General features: G+C 32.6%; 1 protein-coding gene across 3 annotated transcripts in view; it reads right to left on the reverse strand.

The window, feature by feature from the left end:
• Window positions 1–11,670: 11,670 nt before the first annotated feature.
• LOC133664325 (TRAF family member-associated NF-kappa-B activator-like) overlaps window positions 11,671–22,659 on the reverse strand; it is a 58,994-nt gene continuing 48,005 nt past the window's right edge. The window contains exons 7-9 of one of the 3 annotated variants that reach the window (XM_062068840.1): window positions 16,975–17,324; window positions 12,084–12,120; window positions 11,671–12,053 (exon numbers count right to left, since the gene is read on the reverse strand). In XM_062068840.1, the coding sequence (XP_061924824.1) occupies window positions 11,923–12,053; window positions 12,084–12,120; window positions 16,975–17,324 (518 nt within the window). In that variant the 3' untranslated portion in view covers window positions 11,671–11,922. Of the gene's footprint in view, window positions 12,121–16,974; window positions 17,325–22,659 lie in introns of all 3 variants that reach the window. The other 2 variants (XM_062068839.1, XM_062068841.1) reach the window with 2 other exon arrangements.

A 22,659-nucleotide genomic window follows, 5' to 3' on the forward strand; every position in this document is an offset into this window, starting at 1 on the left:
AAAAAAACATTTAAAAAATTAAAACGTTTTTTAAAAATAACTTTTTGTCAAGGGATGGGTCAGAAATGTATCAACTGTCTATTATTAATCAATCAAAATCAATATTGTTAGGAATTATTAACATTTTGGGGAAAATATTGCATATTTTGTGTTTCAGCCATACAAAAAAATGTTGGGTTTTCTTTGACAAAAAGGGCAAAAAAACATTACAAAATATGTTTGTTTTTTTAATTAAAAATTGACCTATTTAAGGCTTCAATTACTTCACTTCAAATATTAAATTTTTAACATTTTGGGGGAAAATATTGCATATTTTGTGTTTCAGCCATACAAAAAAAATGTGGTTTTCTTTGACAAAAAGGGCAAAAAAACATTACAAAATATGTTTGTTTTTTTAATTAAAAATTGACCTATTTAAGGCTTCAATTACTGCAGTGGAGGAAGTCTACGCCCACACAAACACCTTGAAGAAGTTGTCATGCTGGCGTCGCCATGTCAGGTTGTACAAATCTAGTGACGTTGTCACCTTGTAAATAAATGCTAAATAAAAAGAGAATACAAAGATTTTTTTTCCAACTTATATTCAATTGAATAGACTGCAAAGACAAGATATTTCATGTTTATTTTTATTAAAAAATGACCTATTTATTTCAGCCATACAAAAAAAAGTAGTTTTCTTTGACAAAAAAAAACATTTAAAAAATTAAAACGTTTTTTAAAAATAACTTTTTGTCAAGGGATGGGTCAGAAATGTATCAACTGTCTATTAATAATCAATCAAAATCAATATTGTTAGGAATTATTGACATTTTGGGGGAAAATATTGCATATTTTGTGTTTCAGCCATACAAAAAAAATGTGGTTTTCTTTGACAAAAAGGGCAAAAAAACATAAAAAAATATGTTTTATTTTATTTTTTATTAAAAATTGACCTATTTATTTCAGCCATACAAAAAAAAGTAGTTTTCTTTGACAAAAAAGGCAAAAAAACACATTTAAAAAATTAAAACGTTTTTTAAAAATAACTTTTTGTCAAGGGATGGGTCAGAAATGTATCAACTGTCTATTAATAATCAATCAAAATCAATATTGTTAGGAATTATTGACATTTTGGGGGAAAATATTGCATATTTTGTGTTTCAGCCATACAAAAAAAATGTGGTTTTCTTTGACAAAAAGGGCAAAAAAACATTAAAAAATATGTTGGTTTTTTTAATTAAAAATTGACCTATTTAAGGCTTCAATTACTTCACTTCAAATATTAAATTTTGAACATTTTTGGGGAAAATATTGCATATTTTGTGTTTCAGCTATACAAAAAAAATTTGGTTTTCTTTGACAAAAAGGGCAAAAAAACATTACAAAATGTTTGTTTTTTTAATTAAAAATTGACCTATTCAAGGCTTCAATTACTTCACTTCAAATATTAAATTTTGAACATTTTGGGGGAAAATATTGCATATTTTGTGTTTCAGCCATACAAAAAAAAGTAGTTTTCTTTGACAAAAAAGGCAAAAAAAAACATTTAAAAAATTAAAACGTTTTTTAAAAATAACTTTTTGTCAAGGGATGGGTCAGAAATGTATCAACTGTCTATTATTAATCAATCAAAATCAATATTGTTAGGAATTATTAACATTTTGGGGGAAAATATTGCATATTTTGTGTTTCAGCCATACAAAAAAATGTTGGGTTTTCTTTGACAAAAAGGGCAAAAAAACATTACAAAATATGTTTGTTTTTTTAATTAAAAATTGACCTATTTAAGGCTTCAATTACTTCACTTCAAATATTAAATTTTGAACATTTTGGGGGAAAATATTGCATATTTTGTGTTTCAGCCATACAAAAAAAATGTGGTTTTCTTTGACAAAAAGGGCAAAAAAACATTACAAAATATGTTTGTTTTTTTAATTAAAAATTGACCTATTTAAGGCTTCAATTACTGCAGTGGAGGAAGTCTACGCCCACACAAACACCTTGAAGAAGTTGTCATGCTGGCGTCGCCATGTCAGGTTGTACAAATCTAGTGACGTTGTCACCTTGTAAATAAATGCTAAATAAAAAGAGAATACAAAGATTTTTTTTCCAACTTATATTCAATTGAATAGACTGCAAAGACAAGATATTTCATGTTTATTTTTATTAAAAAATGACCTATTTATTTCAGCCATACAAAAAAAAGTAGTTTTCTTTGACAAAAAAAAACATTTAAAAAATTAAAACGTTTTTTAAAAATAACTTTTTGTCAAGGGATGGGTCAGAAATGTATCAACTGTCTATTAATAATCAATCAAAATCAATATTGTTAGGAATTATTGACATTTTGGGGGAAAATATTGCATATTTTGTGTTTCAGCCATACAAAAAAATTTGGTTTTCTTTGACAAAAAGGGCAAAAAAACATAAAAAAATATTTTATTTATTTTTTTTTTAATTAAAAATTGACCTATTTATTTCAGCCATACAAAAAAAAGTAGTTTTCTTTGACAAAAAAGGCAAAAAAACATTTAAAAAATTAAAACGTTTTTTAAAAACAACTTTTTGTCAAGGGATGGGTCAGAAATGTATCAACTGTCTATTAATAATCAATCAAAATCAATATTGTTAGGAATTATTGACATTTTGGGGGAAAATATTGCATATTTTGTGTTTCAGCCATACAAAAAAATGTGGTTTTCTTTGACAAAAAGGGCAAAAAAACATAAAAAAATATGTTTTATTTTTTTTAAATTAAAAATTGACCTATTTATTTCAGCCATACAAAAAAAAGTAGTTTTCTTTGACAAAAAAGGCAAAAAAACACATTTAAAAAATTAAAACGTTTTTTAAAAATAACTTTTTGTCAAGGGATGGGTCAGAAATGTATCAACTGTCTATTAATAATCAATCAAAATCAATATTGTTAGGAATTATTGACATTTTGGGGGAAAATATTGCATATTTTGTGTTTCAGCCATACAAAAAAAATGTGGTTTTCTTTGACAAAAAGGGCAAAAAAACATTAAAAAATATGTTGGTTTTTTTAATTAAAAATTGACCTATTTAAGGCTTCAATTACTTCACTTCAAATATTAAATTTTGAACATTTTTGGGGAAAATATTGCATATTTTGTGTTTCAGCTATACAAAAAAAATTTGGTTTTCTTTGACAAAAAGGGCAAAAAAACATTACAAAATGTTTGTTTTTTTAATTAAAAATTGACCTATTCAAGGCTTCAATTACTTCACTTCAAATATTAAATTTTGAACATTTTGGGGGAAAATATTGCATATTTTGTGTTTCAGCCATACAAAAAAAAGTAGTTTTCTTTGACAAAAAAGGCAAAAAAAAACATTTAAAAAATTAAAACGTTTTTTAAAAATAACTTTTTGTCAAGGGATGGGTCAGAAATGTATCAACTGTCTATTATTAATCAATCAAAATCAATATTGTTAGGAATTATTAACATTTTGGGGGAAAATATTGCATATTTTGTGTTTCAGCCATACAAAAAAATGTTGGGTTTTCTTTGACAAAAAGGGCAAAAAAACATTACAAAATATGTTTGTTTTTTTAATTAAAAATTGACCTATTTAAGGCTTCAATTACTTCACTTCAAATATTAAATTTTGAACATTTTGGGGGAAAATATTGCATATTTTGTGTTTCAGCCATACAAAAAAAATTTGGTTTTCTTTGACAAAAAGGGCAAAAAAACATTACAAAATATGTTTGTTTTTTTAATTAAAAATTGACCTATTTAAGGCTTCAATTACTGCAGTGGAGGAAGTCTACGCCCACACAAACACCTTGAAGAAGTTGTCATGCTGGCGTCGCCATGTCAGGTTGTACAAATCTAGTGACGTTGTCACCTTGTAAATAAATGCTAAATAAAAAGAGAATACAAAGATTTTTTTTCCAACTTATATTCAATTGAATAGACTGCAAAGACAAGATATTTCATGTTTATTTTTATTAAAAATGACCTATTTATTTCAGCCATACAAAAAAAAGTAGTTTTCTTTGACAAAAAAAAACATTTAAAAAATTAAAACGTTTTTTAAAAATAACTTTTTGTCAAGGGATGGGTCAGAAATGTATCAACTGTCTATTAATAATCAATCAAAATCAATATTGTTAGGAATTATTGACATTTTGGGGAAAATATTGCATATTTTGTGTTTCAGCCATACAAAAAAAATGTGGTTTTCTTTGACAAAAAGGGCAAAAAAACATCAAAAAATATGTTTTATTTTATTTTTTATTAAAAATTGACCTATTTATTTCAGCCATACAAAAAAAAGTAGTTTTCTTTGACAAAAAAACATTTTAAAAATTCAAACGTTTTTTAAAAACAACTTTTTGTCAAGGGATGGGTCAGAAATGTATCAACTGTCTATTAATAATCAATCAAAATCAATATTGTTAGGAATTATTGACATTTTGGGGAAAATATTGCATATTTTGTGTTTCAGCCATACAAAAAAAATGTGGTTTTCTTTGACAAAAAGGGCAAAAAAACATTAAAAAAATGTTTGTTTTTTTAATTAAAAATTGACCTATTTAAGGCTTCAATTACTTCACTTCAAATATTACATTTTGAACATTTTGGGGGAAAATATTGCATATTTTGTGTTTCAGCCATACAAAAAAAATGTGGTTTTCTTTTACAAAAAGGGCAAAAAAAACATTAAAAAATATGTTTGTTTTTTTAATTAAAAATTGACCTATTTAAGGCTTCAATTACTTCACTTCAAATATTAAATTTTGAACATTTTGGGGGAAAATATTGCATATTTTGTGTTTCAGCCATACAAAACATTTAAAAAATTAAAACTTAAAAAAATACAAAATAAATAAATAACTTTTTGTCATTGGATGGGTCAGAAATGTATCAACTGTCTATTAATAATCAATCAAAATCAATATTGTTAGGAATTATTGACATTTTGGGGGAAAATATTGCATATTTTGTGTTTCAGCCATACAAAAAAATGTGGTTTTCTTTGACAAAAAGGGCAAAAAAAACATTAAAAAAATATGTTTTATTTTTTTTTTTATTAAAAATTGACCTATTTATTTCAGCCATACAAAAAAAAGTAGTTTTCTTTGACAAAAAAGGCAAAAGAACATTAAAAAGTTTTTTAAAAACAACTTTTTGTCAAGGGATGGGTCAGAAATGTATCACCTGTCTATTAATAATCAATCAAAATCAATACTGTTAGGAATTATTGACATTTTGGGGGAAAATATTGCATATTTTGTGTTTCAGCCATACAAAAAAAATGTGGTTTTCTTTGACAAAAAGGGCAAAAAAAACATAAAAATATAAAAAGATATTTTTTTCTTTAATAATTAAATTAAATAAAAAAATTAAAAAAACTTTTGTCAAAGGATGGATCAGATATTGATCTACTGTCGACGTGTTGAAAAATAAAAATAAAATTGTTGTATGACTTGTTGTTTCTTCACATGGCCGTCCATGACGTGTCTACGCGGGCTTTTAGCTGGTTCATCTCAATTAGTTCCTCTCACCTGCACTAAATCAAGGAAAGCGGGGATTAGGCGGAGGTAAAAAGCAGTAATTGAGCTAATTGAAACGCGTGTCGCCGCCTGATGTTGCGAGTCATTAAGGCGTCTAATGAACACGCGGCGCGGCAACTTCGGAAAACTTTGAAATGTTTCCAAAAAAAATAACAAATAAACATCCGAGCGGTCGAGCAACAGCTGCTTCGCATTAGCGTGCTAATTTCCAGGCGGGGGTATCAGGGAGGAGGGATGCTAAATATAATTCTAGCAGGAGGACTCGGTGGGAGTGGAGCTAGTGGGCTCTCCCCTGGTGGACGTCAACTATAGTGGAGAGAAGAAGAGAAGAGCTCTGCCATATAGATGATCTTTGACGAGCAGAGCCTTATAGATGATCTTTGCCGAACAAAGCCCTATAGATGATCTTTGACGAGCAGTGCCATGTAGATGATCTTTGACCAGCAGAGCCATGTAGATGATCTTTGACCAGCAGAGCCATGTAGATGATCTTTGACCAGCAGTCATATAGATGATCTTTGACGAGCAGAGCCATGTAGATGATCTTTGACCAGCAGAGCCATGTAGATGATCTTTGACCAGCAGTCATATAGATGATCTTTGACGAGCAGAGCCATATAGATGATCTTTGACCAGCAGAGCCATATAGATGATCTTTGACGAGCAGTGCCATGTAGATGATCTTTGACCAGCAGAGCTGTATAGATGATCTTTGACCAGCAGAGCCATGTAGATGATCTTTGACCAGCAGTCATATAGATGATCTTTGACCAGCAGAGCCATGTAGATGATCTTTGACCAGCAGAGCCATGTAGATGATCTTTGACCAGCAGTCATATAGATGATCTTTGACGAGCAGAGCCATGTAGATGATCTTTGACCAGCAGAGCCATGTAGATGATCTTTGACCAGCAGTCATATAGATGATCTTTGACGAGCAGAGCCATGTAGATGATCTTTGACGAGCAGAGCATATAGATGATCTTTGACTAGCAGAGCCGTATAGATGATCTTTGACCAGCAAAATGTACTGAAGAACAGCCGACTGCTCCTGTGACTCGGACAAAATAAAACAGAACAAAAGCAAAATAAGTAGAGATGGGTGCCGTTCACATTTGAACCCACATGGTATCAATTACTGGTACCTTGATTTGTCCGTATCTTCTGTAATTAATATTGTTTGTGATATCAAGATAACATTTGTATTCAAAAATATCTGAATATGATGACGGCTGTCCAGTTAAATGCTGTTTAGTTATCACAACTACATTAAAATGTACAGTAGTGTACATTTTATGCTGTTTTGTTTTATGTTGTGCCCCAGAAAATGTTCATACTGTAAGTGTTGTATTTATTGCGCAGCAGCTGTCTGATTATAACGTGCAATCTCGGTAGTGCATTTGACCAGCAAAGCCATATAGATGATCTTTGACGGTAAGTACATTTCATTAACAAGTCTGGAGGTGTTGAAATCGCCATGTAAAATCGCTAATGCTAATCAGCAGTGCATATTAGCATCAAGCTAGCACATTTGTGAGAAAAGTGGAGCATATTTTGGAGTAAATTTCTTAGTCGGCATAGAAAGTTGCAACATTACCTGGAGGTGGTTGGGCGGAGTGTGCTCTCAGTGCTGCTGGAGTGATCGTCTGTGAGCAGAATGTGTGCCCAGTAGCCCCGGCGGGGTTCAGTTGGTGCCTAAATAGTACCGTGCAGGATTCGCTAGCCATTTCCAAAAAGAAGACTAAGAGTGAAGAGAGAAGTGCAGGCCCCCGGGGTCCTAAGCTTTCTGCAAATGTGGCCCCTAAAAGTATTTGTTGAATATTCCTGTGCTTGGAGACATGAAGGGCCAAAGATGCTCTTTTGTTCTGAGACCATTACTCGTCATTCAGTTCAAAATGGTATACAATTGTACGGTCAATAAGGCAAATTGTACCTTAAAATATATCAAAAACATCAAATAATGATGTTAATAATGCAAAATGTACTTTAAAATATATCAAAACATATCAAATAATGATGTCAATAAGACAAATTGTACTTTAAAATATATAAAAACGTATCAAATAAGGCAATTTGTATTTTAAAATATATAAAAACATCAAATAATGATGTCAATAAGGCAAATTGTACAAAAAATATATAAAAATCAAATAATGTCAATAAGACAAATTGTACTTTAAAATATATAAAAACATCAAATAATGATGTCAGTAAGGCAAATGATACTTTAAAAATATATAAAAACATCAAATGATGTCAATAAAGCAAATTGTACTAAAAATATATAAAAACATCACATAATGATGTCAATAAGGCAAATTGTACTTTAAAATATATAAAAACATCACATAATGATGTCAATAGGGCAAATTGTACTAAAATATATAAAAACATCAAATAATGATGTCAATAGGGCAAATTGTACTAAAATATATAAAAACATCAAATAATGATGTCAATAGGGCAAATTGTACTAAAAATATATAAAAACATCACATAATGATGTCAATAAGGCAAATTGTACTTTAAAATATATAAAAACATCACATAATGATGTCAATAGGGCACATTGTACTAAAATATATAAAAACATCAAATAATGATGTCAATAGGGCAAATTGTACTAAAATATATAAAAACATCACATAATGATGTCAATAGGGCAAATTGTACTAAAATATATAAAAACATCAAATAATGATGTCAATAAAGCAAATTGTACTAAAAATATATAAAAAGATCACATAATGATGTCAATAAGGCAAATTGTACTTTAAAATATATAAAAACATCACATAATGATGTCAGTAAGGCAAATGATACTTTAAAAATATATAAAAACATCAAATAATGATGTCAATAAAGCAAATTGTACTAAAAATATATAAAAACATCACATAATGATGTCAATAAGGCAAATTGTACTTTAAAATATATAAAAACATCAAATAATGATGTCAATAAGGCAAATTGTACTTTAAAAATATATAAAAACATCACATAATGTCAATAGGGCAAATTGTACTAAAATATATAAAAACATCACATAATGATGTCAATAAAGCAAATTGTACTAAAAATATATAAAAAGATCACATAATGATGTCAATAAGGCAAATTGTACTTTAAAATATATAAAAACGTCAAATAATGATGTCAATAAGGCAAATTGTAGTAAAAATATATATAAAAAAATCAATGATGTCAATAGGGCAAATTGTACTAAAAATATATAAAAACATATCAAATAAGGCAATCTGTAATTTAAAATACACAAAAACATCAAATAATAATGTCAATAAGGCAAATTGTACAAAAAATATATAAAAATCAAATAATGTCAATAAGACAAATTGTACTTTAAAATATATAAAAACATCAAATAATGATGTCAGTAAGGCAAATGATACTTTAAAAATATATAAAAACATCAAATAATGATGTCAATAAAGCAAATTGTACTAAAAATATATAAAAACATCACATAATGATGTCAATAAGGCAAATTGTACTTTAAAATATATAAAAACATCAAATAATGATGTCAATAAGGCAAATTGTACTTTAAAAATATATAAAAACATCACATAATGATGTCAATAGGGCAAATTGTACTAAAATATATAAAAACATCACATAATGATGTCAATAAAGCAAATTGTACTAAAAATATATAAAAAGATCACATAATGATGTCAATAAGGCAAATTGTACTTTAAAATATATAAAAACGTCAAATAATGATGTCAATAGGGCAAATTGTAGTAAAAATATATATAAAAAAATCAATGATGTCAATAGGGCAAATTGTACTAAAAATATATAAAAACATATCAAATAAGGCAATCTGTAATTTAAAATACACAAAAACATCAAATAATAATGTCAATAAGGCAAATTGTACAAAAAATATATAAAAATCAAATAATGTCAATAAGACAAATTGTACTTTAAAATATATAAAAACATCAAATAATGATGTCAGTAAGGCAAATGATACTTTAAAAATATATAAAAACATCAAATAATGATGTCAATAAAGCAAATTGTACTAAAAATATATAAAAACATCACATAATGATGTCAATAAGGCAAATTGTACTTTAAAATATATAAAAACATCAAATAATGATGTCAATAAGGCAAATTGTACTTTAAAAATATATAAAAACATCACATAATGATGTCAATAGGGCAAATTGTACTAAAATATATAAAAACATCACATAATGATGTCAATAAAGCAAATTGTACTAAAAATATATAAAAAGATCACATAATGATGTCAATAAGGCAAATTGTACTTTAAAATATATAAAAACGTCAAATAATGATGTCAATAAGGCAAATTGTAGTAAAAATATATAAAAAAAATCAATGATGTCAATAGGGCAAATTGTACTAAAAATATATAAAAACATATCAAATAAGGCAATCTGTAATTTAAAATACACAAAAACATCAAATAATAATGTCAATAAGGCAAATTGTACAAAAAATATATAAAAATCAAATAATGTCAATAAGACAAATTGTACTTTAAAATATATAAAAACATCAAATAATGATGTCAGTAAGGCAAATGATACTTTAAAAATATATAAAAACATCAAATAATGATGTCAATAAAGCAAATTGTACTAAAAATATATAAAAACATCACATAATGATGTCAATAAGGCAAATTGTACTTTAAAATATATAAAAACATCAAATAATGATGTCAATAAGGCAAATTGTACTTTAAAAATATATAAAAACATCACATAATGATGTCAATAGGGCAAATTGTACTAAAATATATAAAAACATCACATAATGATGTCAATAGGGCAAATTGTACTAAAATATATAAAAACATCAAATGATGTCAATAAGGCAAATTGTACTTTAAAAATATATAAAAACATCACATAATGATGTCAATAGGGCAAATTGTACTAAAATATATAAAAACATCACATAATGATGTCAATAGGGCAAATTGTACTAAAATATATAAAAACATCGAATAATGATGTCAATAAAGCAAATTGTACTAAAAATATATAAAAAGATCACATAATGATGTCAATAAGACAAATTGTACTTTAAAATATATAAAAACGTCAAATAATGATGTCAATAAGACAAATTGTACTAAAAATATATAAAAACATATCAAAAAGACAATTTGTATATAAACACAAAAAATAGTAATGTCAATTAGGCAAATTGTACTTTAAACATATTTAAAATATCACATAATGATGTCATTAAGGCAAATTGTACTTTAAAAATATATATAAACATCACATAATGATGTCAATAAGACAAATTGTACTTTAAAATATATAAAAACATCAAATAATGATGTCAATAAGGCAAATTGTACTTTTAAAATATATAAAAACATCACATAATGATGTCAATAAGACAAATTGTACTTTAAAATATATAAAAACATCAAATAATGATGTCAATAAGGCAAATTGTACTTAAAATATATAAAAACATCAAATAATGATGTCAATAAGGCAAATTCTACTTAAAATATATAAAAACATCACATAATGATGTCAATAAGGCAAATTGTACTTAAAATATATAAAAACATCAAATAATGATGTCAATAAGGCAAATTCTACTTAAAATATATACAAACATCAAATAATGATGTCAATAAGGCACATTGTACTTTAAAATATATACAAATATATCAAATAAGGCAATTTGTATTTTAAAATATATAAAAACAAATAATAATGTCAATAAGGCAAATTGTACTAAAATTATATAAAAACATCAAATAATGATGTCACTTAGGCAAATTGTACTTTAAAATATCTAAAAACATGTCAAATAAGGCAATTTGTAATTTTAAATATATAATACATCACATAATAGATAGATAGTACTTTATTGATTCCTTCAGGAGAGTTCCCTCAGGAAAATTTAAAATATATATATATATATATATATATATATATATATATATATATATATATATATATATATATATATATATATATATATATATATATATATATATATATATATATATATATATATTATTAATATATATACATAATGATGTCAATAAGGCAAATTGTACTAAAAATATATAAAAAAAACAAATAATGATGTCAATAAGGCAAATTGTACTAAAAATATATATATAAAAAAACAAATAATAATGTCAATAAGACAAATTGTATTTTAAAATATATAAAAACAAATAATGATTCCACTTAAGTCCACCTGGCAAGAAAAGTGATGTTTGCAAGAGTAAATGTTGACTTTATTTCCTCATGAAGTGGGAGTAAAGTGTCTGAGATCATTGTACCGTCCATGAAGTCACTGCTGGGTCCCCTACAGTCAACATAGCAGGGGCCACACTTACAGTCTGGGGGCCCTCACTGTCGGCGTTCTTCCTCGGGGGAGAAGTGGGAGTAGAGGTGGCTGTTCATGCACTCCTGAGGAACCACGGCCTGGCAGAAGGCACACTTGTCCGGGACGCTGCTGCCGGGCCCCGCCGCCTCAGCGCACATCTGGGGGGCCAACATCTGGGGGGCCAACATCTGGGGGGCCAACATCTGGGGGAGCCACAGAGACTGAAGCAGACATTTGAGTCATTGTTTACACTAAAAGTGTTGTGTTGAAGGCTTTTAAAACTTCTTGGAGGTGATCATTGCACCACCTTGTCTTGGGGGCCACATCTCCAGCAAGCTAGGGGCCTCCTCTCTTCATTATTATTATTATTAGGGCCCGAGCAGCGGAGCAGGGCCCATTTGAAATTGCCTTTTTGAGGCCCTTATATGCATACAAAGTCCCCATATTGTGCAGGGGCCTCAAGTAACCTGAAACATTTTACATTTTGGGATACCAAAAATGACATTTCGAAATTGGCTCTCTAGCACCACCTTTCAAATTTTCAATTGGCTCTCTAGCACCACCTTTCAAATTTTCAATTGGCTCTATAGCACCACCTTTCAAATTTTCAATTGGCTCTCTAGCGCCACCTTTCAAACTTTCAATTGGCTCTCTAGCGCCACCTTTTAAACTTTCAATTGGCTCTCTAGCACCACCTTTCAAACCTTCAATTGTCTCTTTAGCACCACCTTTCAAACTTTCAATTGTCTCTTTAGCACCACCTTTCAAACTTTCAATTGGCTATCGAGCACTACCTTTCAAATTTTCAATTGGCTCTCTAGCACCACCTTTCAAATTTTCAATTGGCTCTCTAGCACCACCTTTCAAACTTTCAATTGGCTATCGAGCACCACCTTTCAAACTTTCAATTGGCTCTCTAGCACCACCTTTCAAACTTTCAATTGGCTATCGAGCACCACCTTTTAAACTTTCAATTGACTCGCTAGCACCACCTTTCAAACTTTCAATTGGCTATCGAGCACCACCTTTCAAATTTTCAATTGGCTCTCTAGCACCACCTTTCAAACTTTCAATTGACTCTCTAGCACCACCTTTCAAACTTTCAATTGGCTATTGAGCACCACCTTTCAAATTTTAAATTGACTCTCTAGCACCACCTTTCAAACTTTCAATTGGCTCTCTAGCACCACCTTTCAAATTTTCAATTGGCTCTCTAGCACCACCTTTCAAACTTTCAATTGACTCTCTAGCACCACCTTTCAAACTTTCAATTGGCTATTGAGCACCACCTTTCAAATTTTAAATTGACTCTCTAGCACCACCTTTCAAACTTTCAATTGGCTCTCTAGCACCACCTTTCAAACTTTCAATTGGCTCTCAAGCACCACCTTTCAAACTTTCAATTGACTCTCTAGCACCACCTTTCAAACTTTCAATTGACTCTCTAGCACCACCTTTCAAACTTTCAATTGGCTCTCTAGCACCACCTTTAAAATTTGAAATTGGCTCTCTTGCGCTACCTTTAAAACTTTCAATTGTCTCTCGAGCACCACCTTTCAAACTTTAGATTGGATCTCTAGCACCACCCTTCAAACTTTAAATTGGATCTCTAGCACCACCTTTCAAACTTTAGATTGGATCTCTAGCACCACCTTTCAAACTTTAAATTGGATCTCTAGCACCACATTTCAAACTTTAGATTGGATCTCTAGCACCACCTTTCAAACTTTAAACTGGATCTCTAGCACCACCTTTCCATCTTTAAATTGGATCTCTAGCACCACATTTCAAACTTTAGATTGGATCTCTAGCACCACCTTTAAAACTTTCAATTGGCTCTCTAGCGCCACCTTTAAAATAATAAAAAATAGCTCCTCCCACCAGTTTTGCGTATGGTTTACATAAAAATGTGTAAGTAAGAGAGGACCTAAAGCGGAGCCTTGAGGAACACCACTCCTGTAACTAGTAATGACAACTACACTCCTGTAACTAGTAGTGACGACTACACTCCTGTAACTAGTAGTGACGACGACTACACTCCTGTAACTAGAAGTGACGACTACACTCCTGTAACTAGTAGTGACGACTACACTCCTGTAACTAGTAGTGACGACTACACTCCTACACTCCTGTAACTAGTAGTGACGACTACACTCCTGTAACTAGTAGTGACGACTACACTCCTGTAACTAGTAGTGACGACTACACTCCTACACTCCTGTAACTAGTAGTGACGACTACACTCCTGTAACTAGTAATGACAACTACACTCCTGTAACTAGTAATGACGACTACACTCCTGTAACTAGTAGTGACGACGACTACACTCCTGTAACTAGAAGTGACGACTACACTCCTGTAACTAGTAGTGACGACTACACTCCTGTAACTAGTAGTGACGACTACACTCCTACACTCCTGTAACTAGTAGTGACGACTACACTCCTACACTCCTGTAACTAGTAGTGACGACTACACTCCTGTAACTAGTAGTGACGACTACACTCCTGTAACTAGTAGTGACGACTACACTCCTACACTCCTACACTCCTGTAACTAGTAGTGACGACTACACTCCTGTAACTAGTAGTGACGACTACACTCCTGTAACTAGTAGTGACGCCTACACTCCTACACTCCTGTAACTAGTAGTGACGACTACACTCCTACACTCCTGTAACTAGTAGTGACGACTACACTCCTACACTCCTGTAACTAGTAGTGACAACTACACTCCTGTAACTAGTAGTGACGACTACACTCCTGTAACTAGTAGTGACGACTACACTCCTGTAACTAGTAGTGACGACTACACTCCTACACTCCTGTAACTAGTAGTGACGACTACACTCCTACACTCCTGTAACTAGTAGTGACGACTACACTCCTGTAACTAGTAGTGACGACTACACTCCTACAATCCTGTAACTAGTAGTGACGACTACACTCCTACACTCCTGTAACTAGTAGTGACGACTACACTCCTACACTCCTGTAACTAGTAGTGACGACTACACTCCTGCAACTAGTAGTGACGACTACACTCCTGTAACTAGTAGTGACGACTACACTCCTGTAACTAGTAGTGACGCCTACACTCCTACACTCCTGTAACTAGTAGTGACGACTACACTCCTACACTCCTGTAACTAGTAGTGACGACTACACTCCTACACTCCTGTAACTAGTAGTGACAACTACACTCCTGTAACTAGTAGTGACGACTACACTCCTGTAACTAGTAGTGACGACTACACTCCTGTAACTAGTAGTGACGACTACACTCCTACACTCCTGTAACTAGTAGTGACGACTACACTCCTACACTCCTGTAACTAGTAGTGACGACTACACTCCTGTAACTAGTAGTGACGACTACACTCCTACAATCCTGTAACTAGTAGTGACGACTACACTCCTACACTCCTGTAACTAGTAGTGACGACTACACTCCTACACTCCTGTAACTAGTAGTGACGACTACACTCCTGCAACTAGTAGTGACGACTACACTCCTACACTCCTGTAACTAGTAATGACGACTACACTCCTGTAACTAGTAGTGACGACTACACTCCTACACTCCTGTAACTTGTAGTGACGACTACACTCCTGTAACTAGTAGTGACGACTACACTCCTACACTCCTGTAACTTGTAGTGACGACTACACTCCTGCAACTAGTAGTGACGACTACACTCCTACACTCCTGTAACTAGTAGTGACGACTACACTCCTACACTCCTGTAACTTGTAGTGACAACTACACTCCTGTAACTAGTAGTGACGACTACACTCCTACACTCCTGTAACTTGTAGTGACAACTACACTCCTGTAACTAGTAGTGACGACTACACTCCTGTAACTAGTAGTGACGACTACACTCCTACACTCCTGTAACTAGTAGTGACGACTACACTCCTGTAACTAGTAGTGTTGACTACACTCCTGTAACTAGTAGTGACGACTACACTCCTGTAACTAGTAGTGACAACTACACTCCTGTAACTTGTGTAACTTGTAGTGACGACTACACTCCTGTAACTAGTAGTGACCACTCCTGTAACTAGTAGTGACGACTACACTCCTGTTACTAGTAATGATGACTACACTCCTGTAACTAGTAATGACGACTACACTCCTGTAACTTGTAGTGACGACTACACTCCTGAAACTGGTAGTGACGACTACACTCCTGTAACTAGTAGTGACGAATACACTCCTGTAACTAGTAGTGACGACTACACTCCTACACTCCTGTAACTAGTAGTGACGACTACACTCCTGTAACTAGTAGTGACGACTACACTCCTACACTCCTGTAACTAGTAGTGACGACTACACTCCTGTAACTAGTAGTGACGACTACACTCCTACACTCCTGTAACTAGTAGTGACGACTACACTCCTGTAACTAGTAGTGACGACTACACTCCTACACTCCTGTAACTTGTAGTGACGACTACACTCCTGTAACTAGTGGTGTTGACTACACTCCTGTAACTAGTAGTGTTGACTGCTCTCCTGTAAATAGTAGTGACGACTACACTCCTACACTCCTGTAACTAGTAGTGACGACTACACTCCTACACTCCTGTAGCTAGTAGTGACGACTACACTCCTGTAACTAGTAGTGTTGACTACACTCCTGTAACTAGTAGTGACGACTACACTCCTACACTCCTGTAACTAGTAGTGACGACTACACTCCTGTAACTAGTAGTGACGACTACACTCCTACACTCCTGTAACTTGTAGTGACGACTACACTCCTACACTCCTGTAACTAGTAGTGACGACTACACTCCTACACTCCTGTAACTAGTAGTGACGACTACACTCCTGTAACTTGTAGTGACGACTACACTCCTGTAACTAGTAGTGACAACTACACTCCTGTAACTAGTAGTGACAACTACACCCCTGTAACTAGTAGTGACAACTACACTCCTGTAAATAGTAGTGACAACTACACTCCTGTAACTAGTAGTGTTGACTACATGTGAAGTAAACAACAATTAGTTACATAAAATGTGTAAGTGAGGACCTAAAACGGGTCATGTGTTTCTCTCACCTGCTGGGGTCCTCGCACGTCCTCCGGGGAGGAGGAGCGGCACACGGTGTGGAGGGGGAATGGCGGGTAGACAAAAGGCACGGCGGGCAGTTCCGAGGGCACCGCCTCTTCCTCGCCGCCGGGGGGGGGCCGCATCTCGCCGGGACCCAGGTGTCTCTGCGGGGCGCTGTTCAGGAAGTCGTACTCGCTGTCCGCCGAGGGCGGGAACTTGACGCTGAGGTTGGTGAGAGAGTCCACAAAGTCCTTGTCGTCGGGGCTGGCGCCGCGCGACGCCAGGGAGGGAGGTGACACGGCTGGTTCTTTGTCCGCCGTGCGGTCCGTGCACTGGATGGGCATGGAGAACTGCTGGTCTGTGGAACACACACACACACTTTTGCTGTTGCAGAGCTGCTCACACTCCTGTTATCGAATCCTCTTATCGAACCGATTCCTTATCGATTCTCTTATGGAGTCCAGATAGGTTGTTGTATATGGAAAAAAACACACAATATTTGGTTTAACAAAAGCTCACTTTTATTATATAATAAAAAAATAAAATCTAATAAATAAATAAATATTGACTGTTACCCACCTAAAAAAATAAAATAAAATAAATAAATATTGACTGTTGTTACCCAAAGTATATTAAGTGGGATTTTTCAGAGAAACAAATATAAACAGTAACACAAAAACAAGCTGTCTCTGTGGTCACTATAGGTGTATAAATAATAATATAGTGTTAAATAAAATCAGTCCCTTGGGCAAAAAACTGAAAATAATACAGCTCTCCAAAAAGTGCACTTCTGCTGCTATTGGAACATAACTGTTTGTTATGATGCTTTGGCATTTTTGCACTTTATTTCTTTATTGAAAGAACATTCTATGAAGAGAAAAGTTGTTTGCAAATGTGGTTACAATGCTAATAAATGAAAAGTTAAAGCTAAAAAAAGAAATACACTTTATTGAGTTAACATTATTTCTTTATAGGGGGGGAAATGTTATGAGCGAGAGAATATAACAACTACACTACCCAGCATGCAACGGGAGTTACGAGCATGCGCGGTAGCCCCGAAAAGTGTTGCACGTTGCCACGCTGTGAACGTAAACGTCAAGAACTCAGCCAACACGCCTCGTCTGCATTATTTATAATTAGACAGACAACACATCTACAGTGTGATTTTGTAACGTTTACAAGGAAAGAAAAACTAAAGTTAAAAAAGGGAGATATGTTGTATATATATGTATGTGCTGCAGTGTTGTATATATATGTATGTGCTGCAGTGTTGTATATATATGTATGTGCTGCAGTGTTGTATATATATGTATGTGCTGCAGTGTTGTATATATATGTATGTGCTGCAGTGTTGTATATATATGTATGTGCTGCAGTGTTGTATATATATGTATGTGCTGCAGTGTTGTATATATATGTATGTGCTGCGGTTGTTTTAAGAAGGTTGCGACAGCTGCCGTAAAGGAGGTGCGTTGCTAGCCTGGTTGCTATGTTTCCGGTTGGTGGTAAAAGTGTTGGTCATGTGTTTTACCCTGCTCAAATCTCTCAGTAAAGTTATTCGATGGATTATAGCTTTTGTTTTGAACTTTATTACACCTTGGAGCGCTTTTTCCCGTCCATTGTTTTCCTGCTTTCGCTATCTGCGCCTAATGACTGAGCTACGTGACGTCAATTCTTGTGATGTCCCACGGAGCATTTCTGGTCGGGACGGGATTCGAATAAAGAATCAACTCTTTTCCTTTACTATAGTGGTCTCGATAACGGGTACCGGTTCTCAAAAAGGGATTCGAGTCCGAGGACTCGGTTCTTTTCTTATCAAACAACCGGGAAAACCGGTTTCGAGTATCATCCCTAGGCGAGGATCACCACTTTGTCAACAAATGCCTGAGCAAATTGTTGAACAGTTTAAGAACAACCTTTCTCAAGCAGCTATTGCAAGGAATTGAGGGATTTCACCATCTAGGCTCCGTAATATCATCAAAGGGTTCAGAGAATGTGGAGAAATCACTGCAGGTAAGCAGCTAAGCCCGTGACCTTCCATCCCTCAGGCTGTACTGCATCAACAAGCCACATCAGTGTGTAAAGGATATCACCACATGGGCTCAGGAACACTTCAGAAACCCACTGTCAGTAACTACAGTTGGTCGCTACATCTGTAAGTGCACGTTAAAACTCTCCTATGCAGGGCGAAAAGCGTTTATCAACAACACCCAGAAACGCCGTCGGCTTCGCTGGGCCTGAGCTCATCTAAGATGGACTGATGCAAAGTGGAAAAGTGTTCTGTGGTCTGACGAGTCCACATTTTAAATTGTTTATGGAAACTGTGGACGTGGTGTCCTCCGGACCAAAGAGGAAAAGAACCATCCGGATTGTTCTAGGGTCAAAGTGTAAAAGGCAGCATGTGTGATGGTATGGGGGTGTATTAGTGGCCAAGACATGGGTAACTTACACATCTGTGAAGGCACCATTAATGCTGAAAGGTACATACAGCTTTTGGAGCAACATATGTTGCCATCCAAGCAACGTTACCATGGACGCCCCTGCTTATTTCAGCAAGACAATGCCAAGCCACGTGTTACATCAACGTGGCTTCATAGTAAAAGAGTGCGGGTACTAGACTGGCCTGCCTGTAGTCCAGACCTGTCTCCCATTGAAAATGTGTGGCGCATTATGAAGCCTAAAATACCACAACGGAGACCCCCGGACTGTGTTGTTAAAAGGAAAGGCCATGTAACACAGTGGTGAACATGCCCTTTCCCAACTACTTTGGCACATGTTGCAGCCATGAAATTGTAAGTTAATGATTATTTGCAAAAAAAAAAAAAAAATTTATGAGTTTGAACATCAAATATGTTGTCTTTGTAGCATATTCAACTGAATATGGCTTGAAAAGGATTTGCAAATCATTGTATTCCGTTTATATTTACATCTAACACCATTTCCCAACTCATATGGAAACGGGGTTTGTAATATACATTAAATAGTACACAGCTATATATATAGTGTGCAGGTGGTGCACCATCTAATATACATTTCAATAGTACACAGCTATATATAGTGTAAATGTACATTTAAATATATGACGCATCACTTTTATAAAACAATATAAGAATATTTAATGTAGATATTGGGAGTACACTATTGTACCCATAAAGTACTCTAAAACACATCCACAAAGTGCCAACAATACTCCATGTACATGTCATGACCTGAATATTAACAAGTATTAGTGATGTTGTTATTACAAGTGCTAACGCAGACGGACTATTTTTAGCAGAGCTAACTAGCTTATGCTGCTATCCTGACATATTGAGCTGCTGCATCATCTCTGACTTGGTGAAAGTTAATTCTAGATGATAAATCATGTTTCTCACCTGGATAGTAGAAGGTTGTGGACATAAACCCACAAGTTGGTCAACTTTGACATCTAACTTAGACCCGGAGATGGCCAGAAAGACATGAAAAAAAACACTTTTTTTTAACCCTTTGTGAGGATTATGCTGAATTGTTGATGTAAAGGGGAAGATATAAACATCCCATCAGTCTTTATCCCAGTCAGAGCAGACATTGTACAGTAAGAGATTGTTTTATTATGTTTGTATATCTTGTTTAGCACTTAGCAACACTGCTACATGATGCTTAGTGTTTGACTCAAGCTGCATCTGTTTAGCACACAGCTTGTAAAACTTGTAGGTCATCCTCCTTATATTCAGGCTCAAAAATAGAAGTTTCTGTATCATTGTTTTTTTTTCCAAAGTGGTTTTTTCCTGTCTCTCATCAAGTCTGCAATGATTATTAGTCGGGTTGTTGTTGTTGAAGGGAAAGTGAACGTTGTGATGCTTCTGATTAAATTAATACGCCGCCGTATGCTTGATATGATCAAATTACGTAAATATGACATGTTATTACGAATGTTACTAGATACTACATATATAATTACAGCATGATCAAAATATGTAAATATTACAAGTTATTATGAATGTTACTAGATACTACATATATACTTACAGCATGATCAAAATATGTAAATATTACATGTTATTATGAATGTTACTAGATACTACATATATACTTACAGCATGATCAAAATATGTAAATACGACATGTTATTATGAATGTTACTAGATACTACATATATACTTACAGCATGATCAAAATATGTCAATATTACATGTTATTATGAATGTTACTAGATACTACATATATACTTACAGCATGATCAAAATATGTAAATATGACATGTTATTATGAATGTTAATAGATACTACATATTGTATATACTTACAGTATGATCAAAATATGTAAATATTACATATTATGAATGTTAATAGATACTACATTCTGTATATACTTACAGCATGATCACAATATGTAAATATGACATTTTATTATGAATGTTACTACATTACATACTGTATATACTATACTTACAGCATGATCAAAATATGGAAATATTACATGTTGTTATGAATGTTAATAGATACTACATACAGTATATACTTACAACCTAATCAAAATATGTAAATATGAGATGTTATTATGAATGTTGTTACTACATTACATATATACTTACAGCATGATCAAATTATTGTTTATTTTATTTTATAATTTTTTCATTTTATTTTATTTGTATTTTTTGGGGGGGTTGCGGGGCGAGGGATAAAAGCGTCTGTTTCTCAGTACCTGTATTATGATTTCCCTATCAAATAAATAAATAAAAAAATATTTAAAAAAAGAAGATTAAAAATGAAAAAACAATTTAAAAAAATTGTAATCAAAATATGTAAATACTACATGTTATTATGAATGTTACTACATTACATACATACTTACAGTATGATCAAAATATGTAAATATTACATGTTATTATGAATGTTACTAGATACTACATATATACTTACAGCATGATCAAATTATGTAAATACGACATGTTATTATGAATGTTACTACATTACATATATACTTACAGTATGATCAAAATATGTAAATACTACATGTTATTATGAATGTTACTACATTACATACATACTTACAGTATGATCAAAATATGTAAATATTACATGTTATTATGAATGTTACTAGATACTACATATATACTTACAACATGATCAAAATATGTAAATACAACATGTTATTATGAATGTTACTACATTACATATATACTTACAACATGATCAAAATATGTAAATATTACATGTTATTATGAATGTTACTACATTACATATATACTTACAGCATGATCAAAATATGTAAATATTACATGTTATTATGAATGTTACTACATTACATACATACTTACAGTATGATCAAAATATGTAAATATTACATGTTATTATGAATGTTACTAGATACTACATATATACTTACAGCATGATCAAAATATGTAAATACGACATGTTATTATGAATGTTACTACATTACATATATACTTACAGCATGATCAAAATATGTCAATATTACATGTTATTATGAATGTTACTAGATACTACATATATACTTACAGCATGATCAAAATATGTAAATATGACATGTTATTATGAATGTTAATAGATACTACATATTGTATATACTTACAGTATGATCAAAATATGTAAATATTACATATTATGAATGTTAATAGATACTACATTCTGTATATACTTACAGCATGATCACAATCTGTAAATATGACATTTTATTATGAATGTTACTAC

The sequence above is a fragment of the Entelurus aequoreus genome, linkage group LG14 (genome assembly GCF_033978785.1).
Source record: "Entelurus aequoreus isolate RoL-2023_Sb linkage group LG14, RoL_Eaeq_v1.1, whole genome shotgun sequence".
Lineage (NCBI taxonomy): Eukaryota > Metazoa > Chordata > Actinopteri > Syngnathiformes > Syngnathidae > Entelurus > Entelurus aequoreus.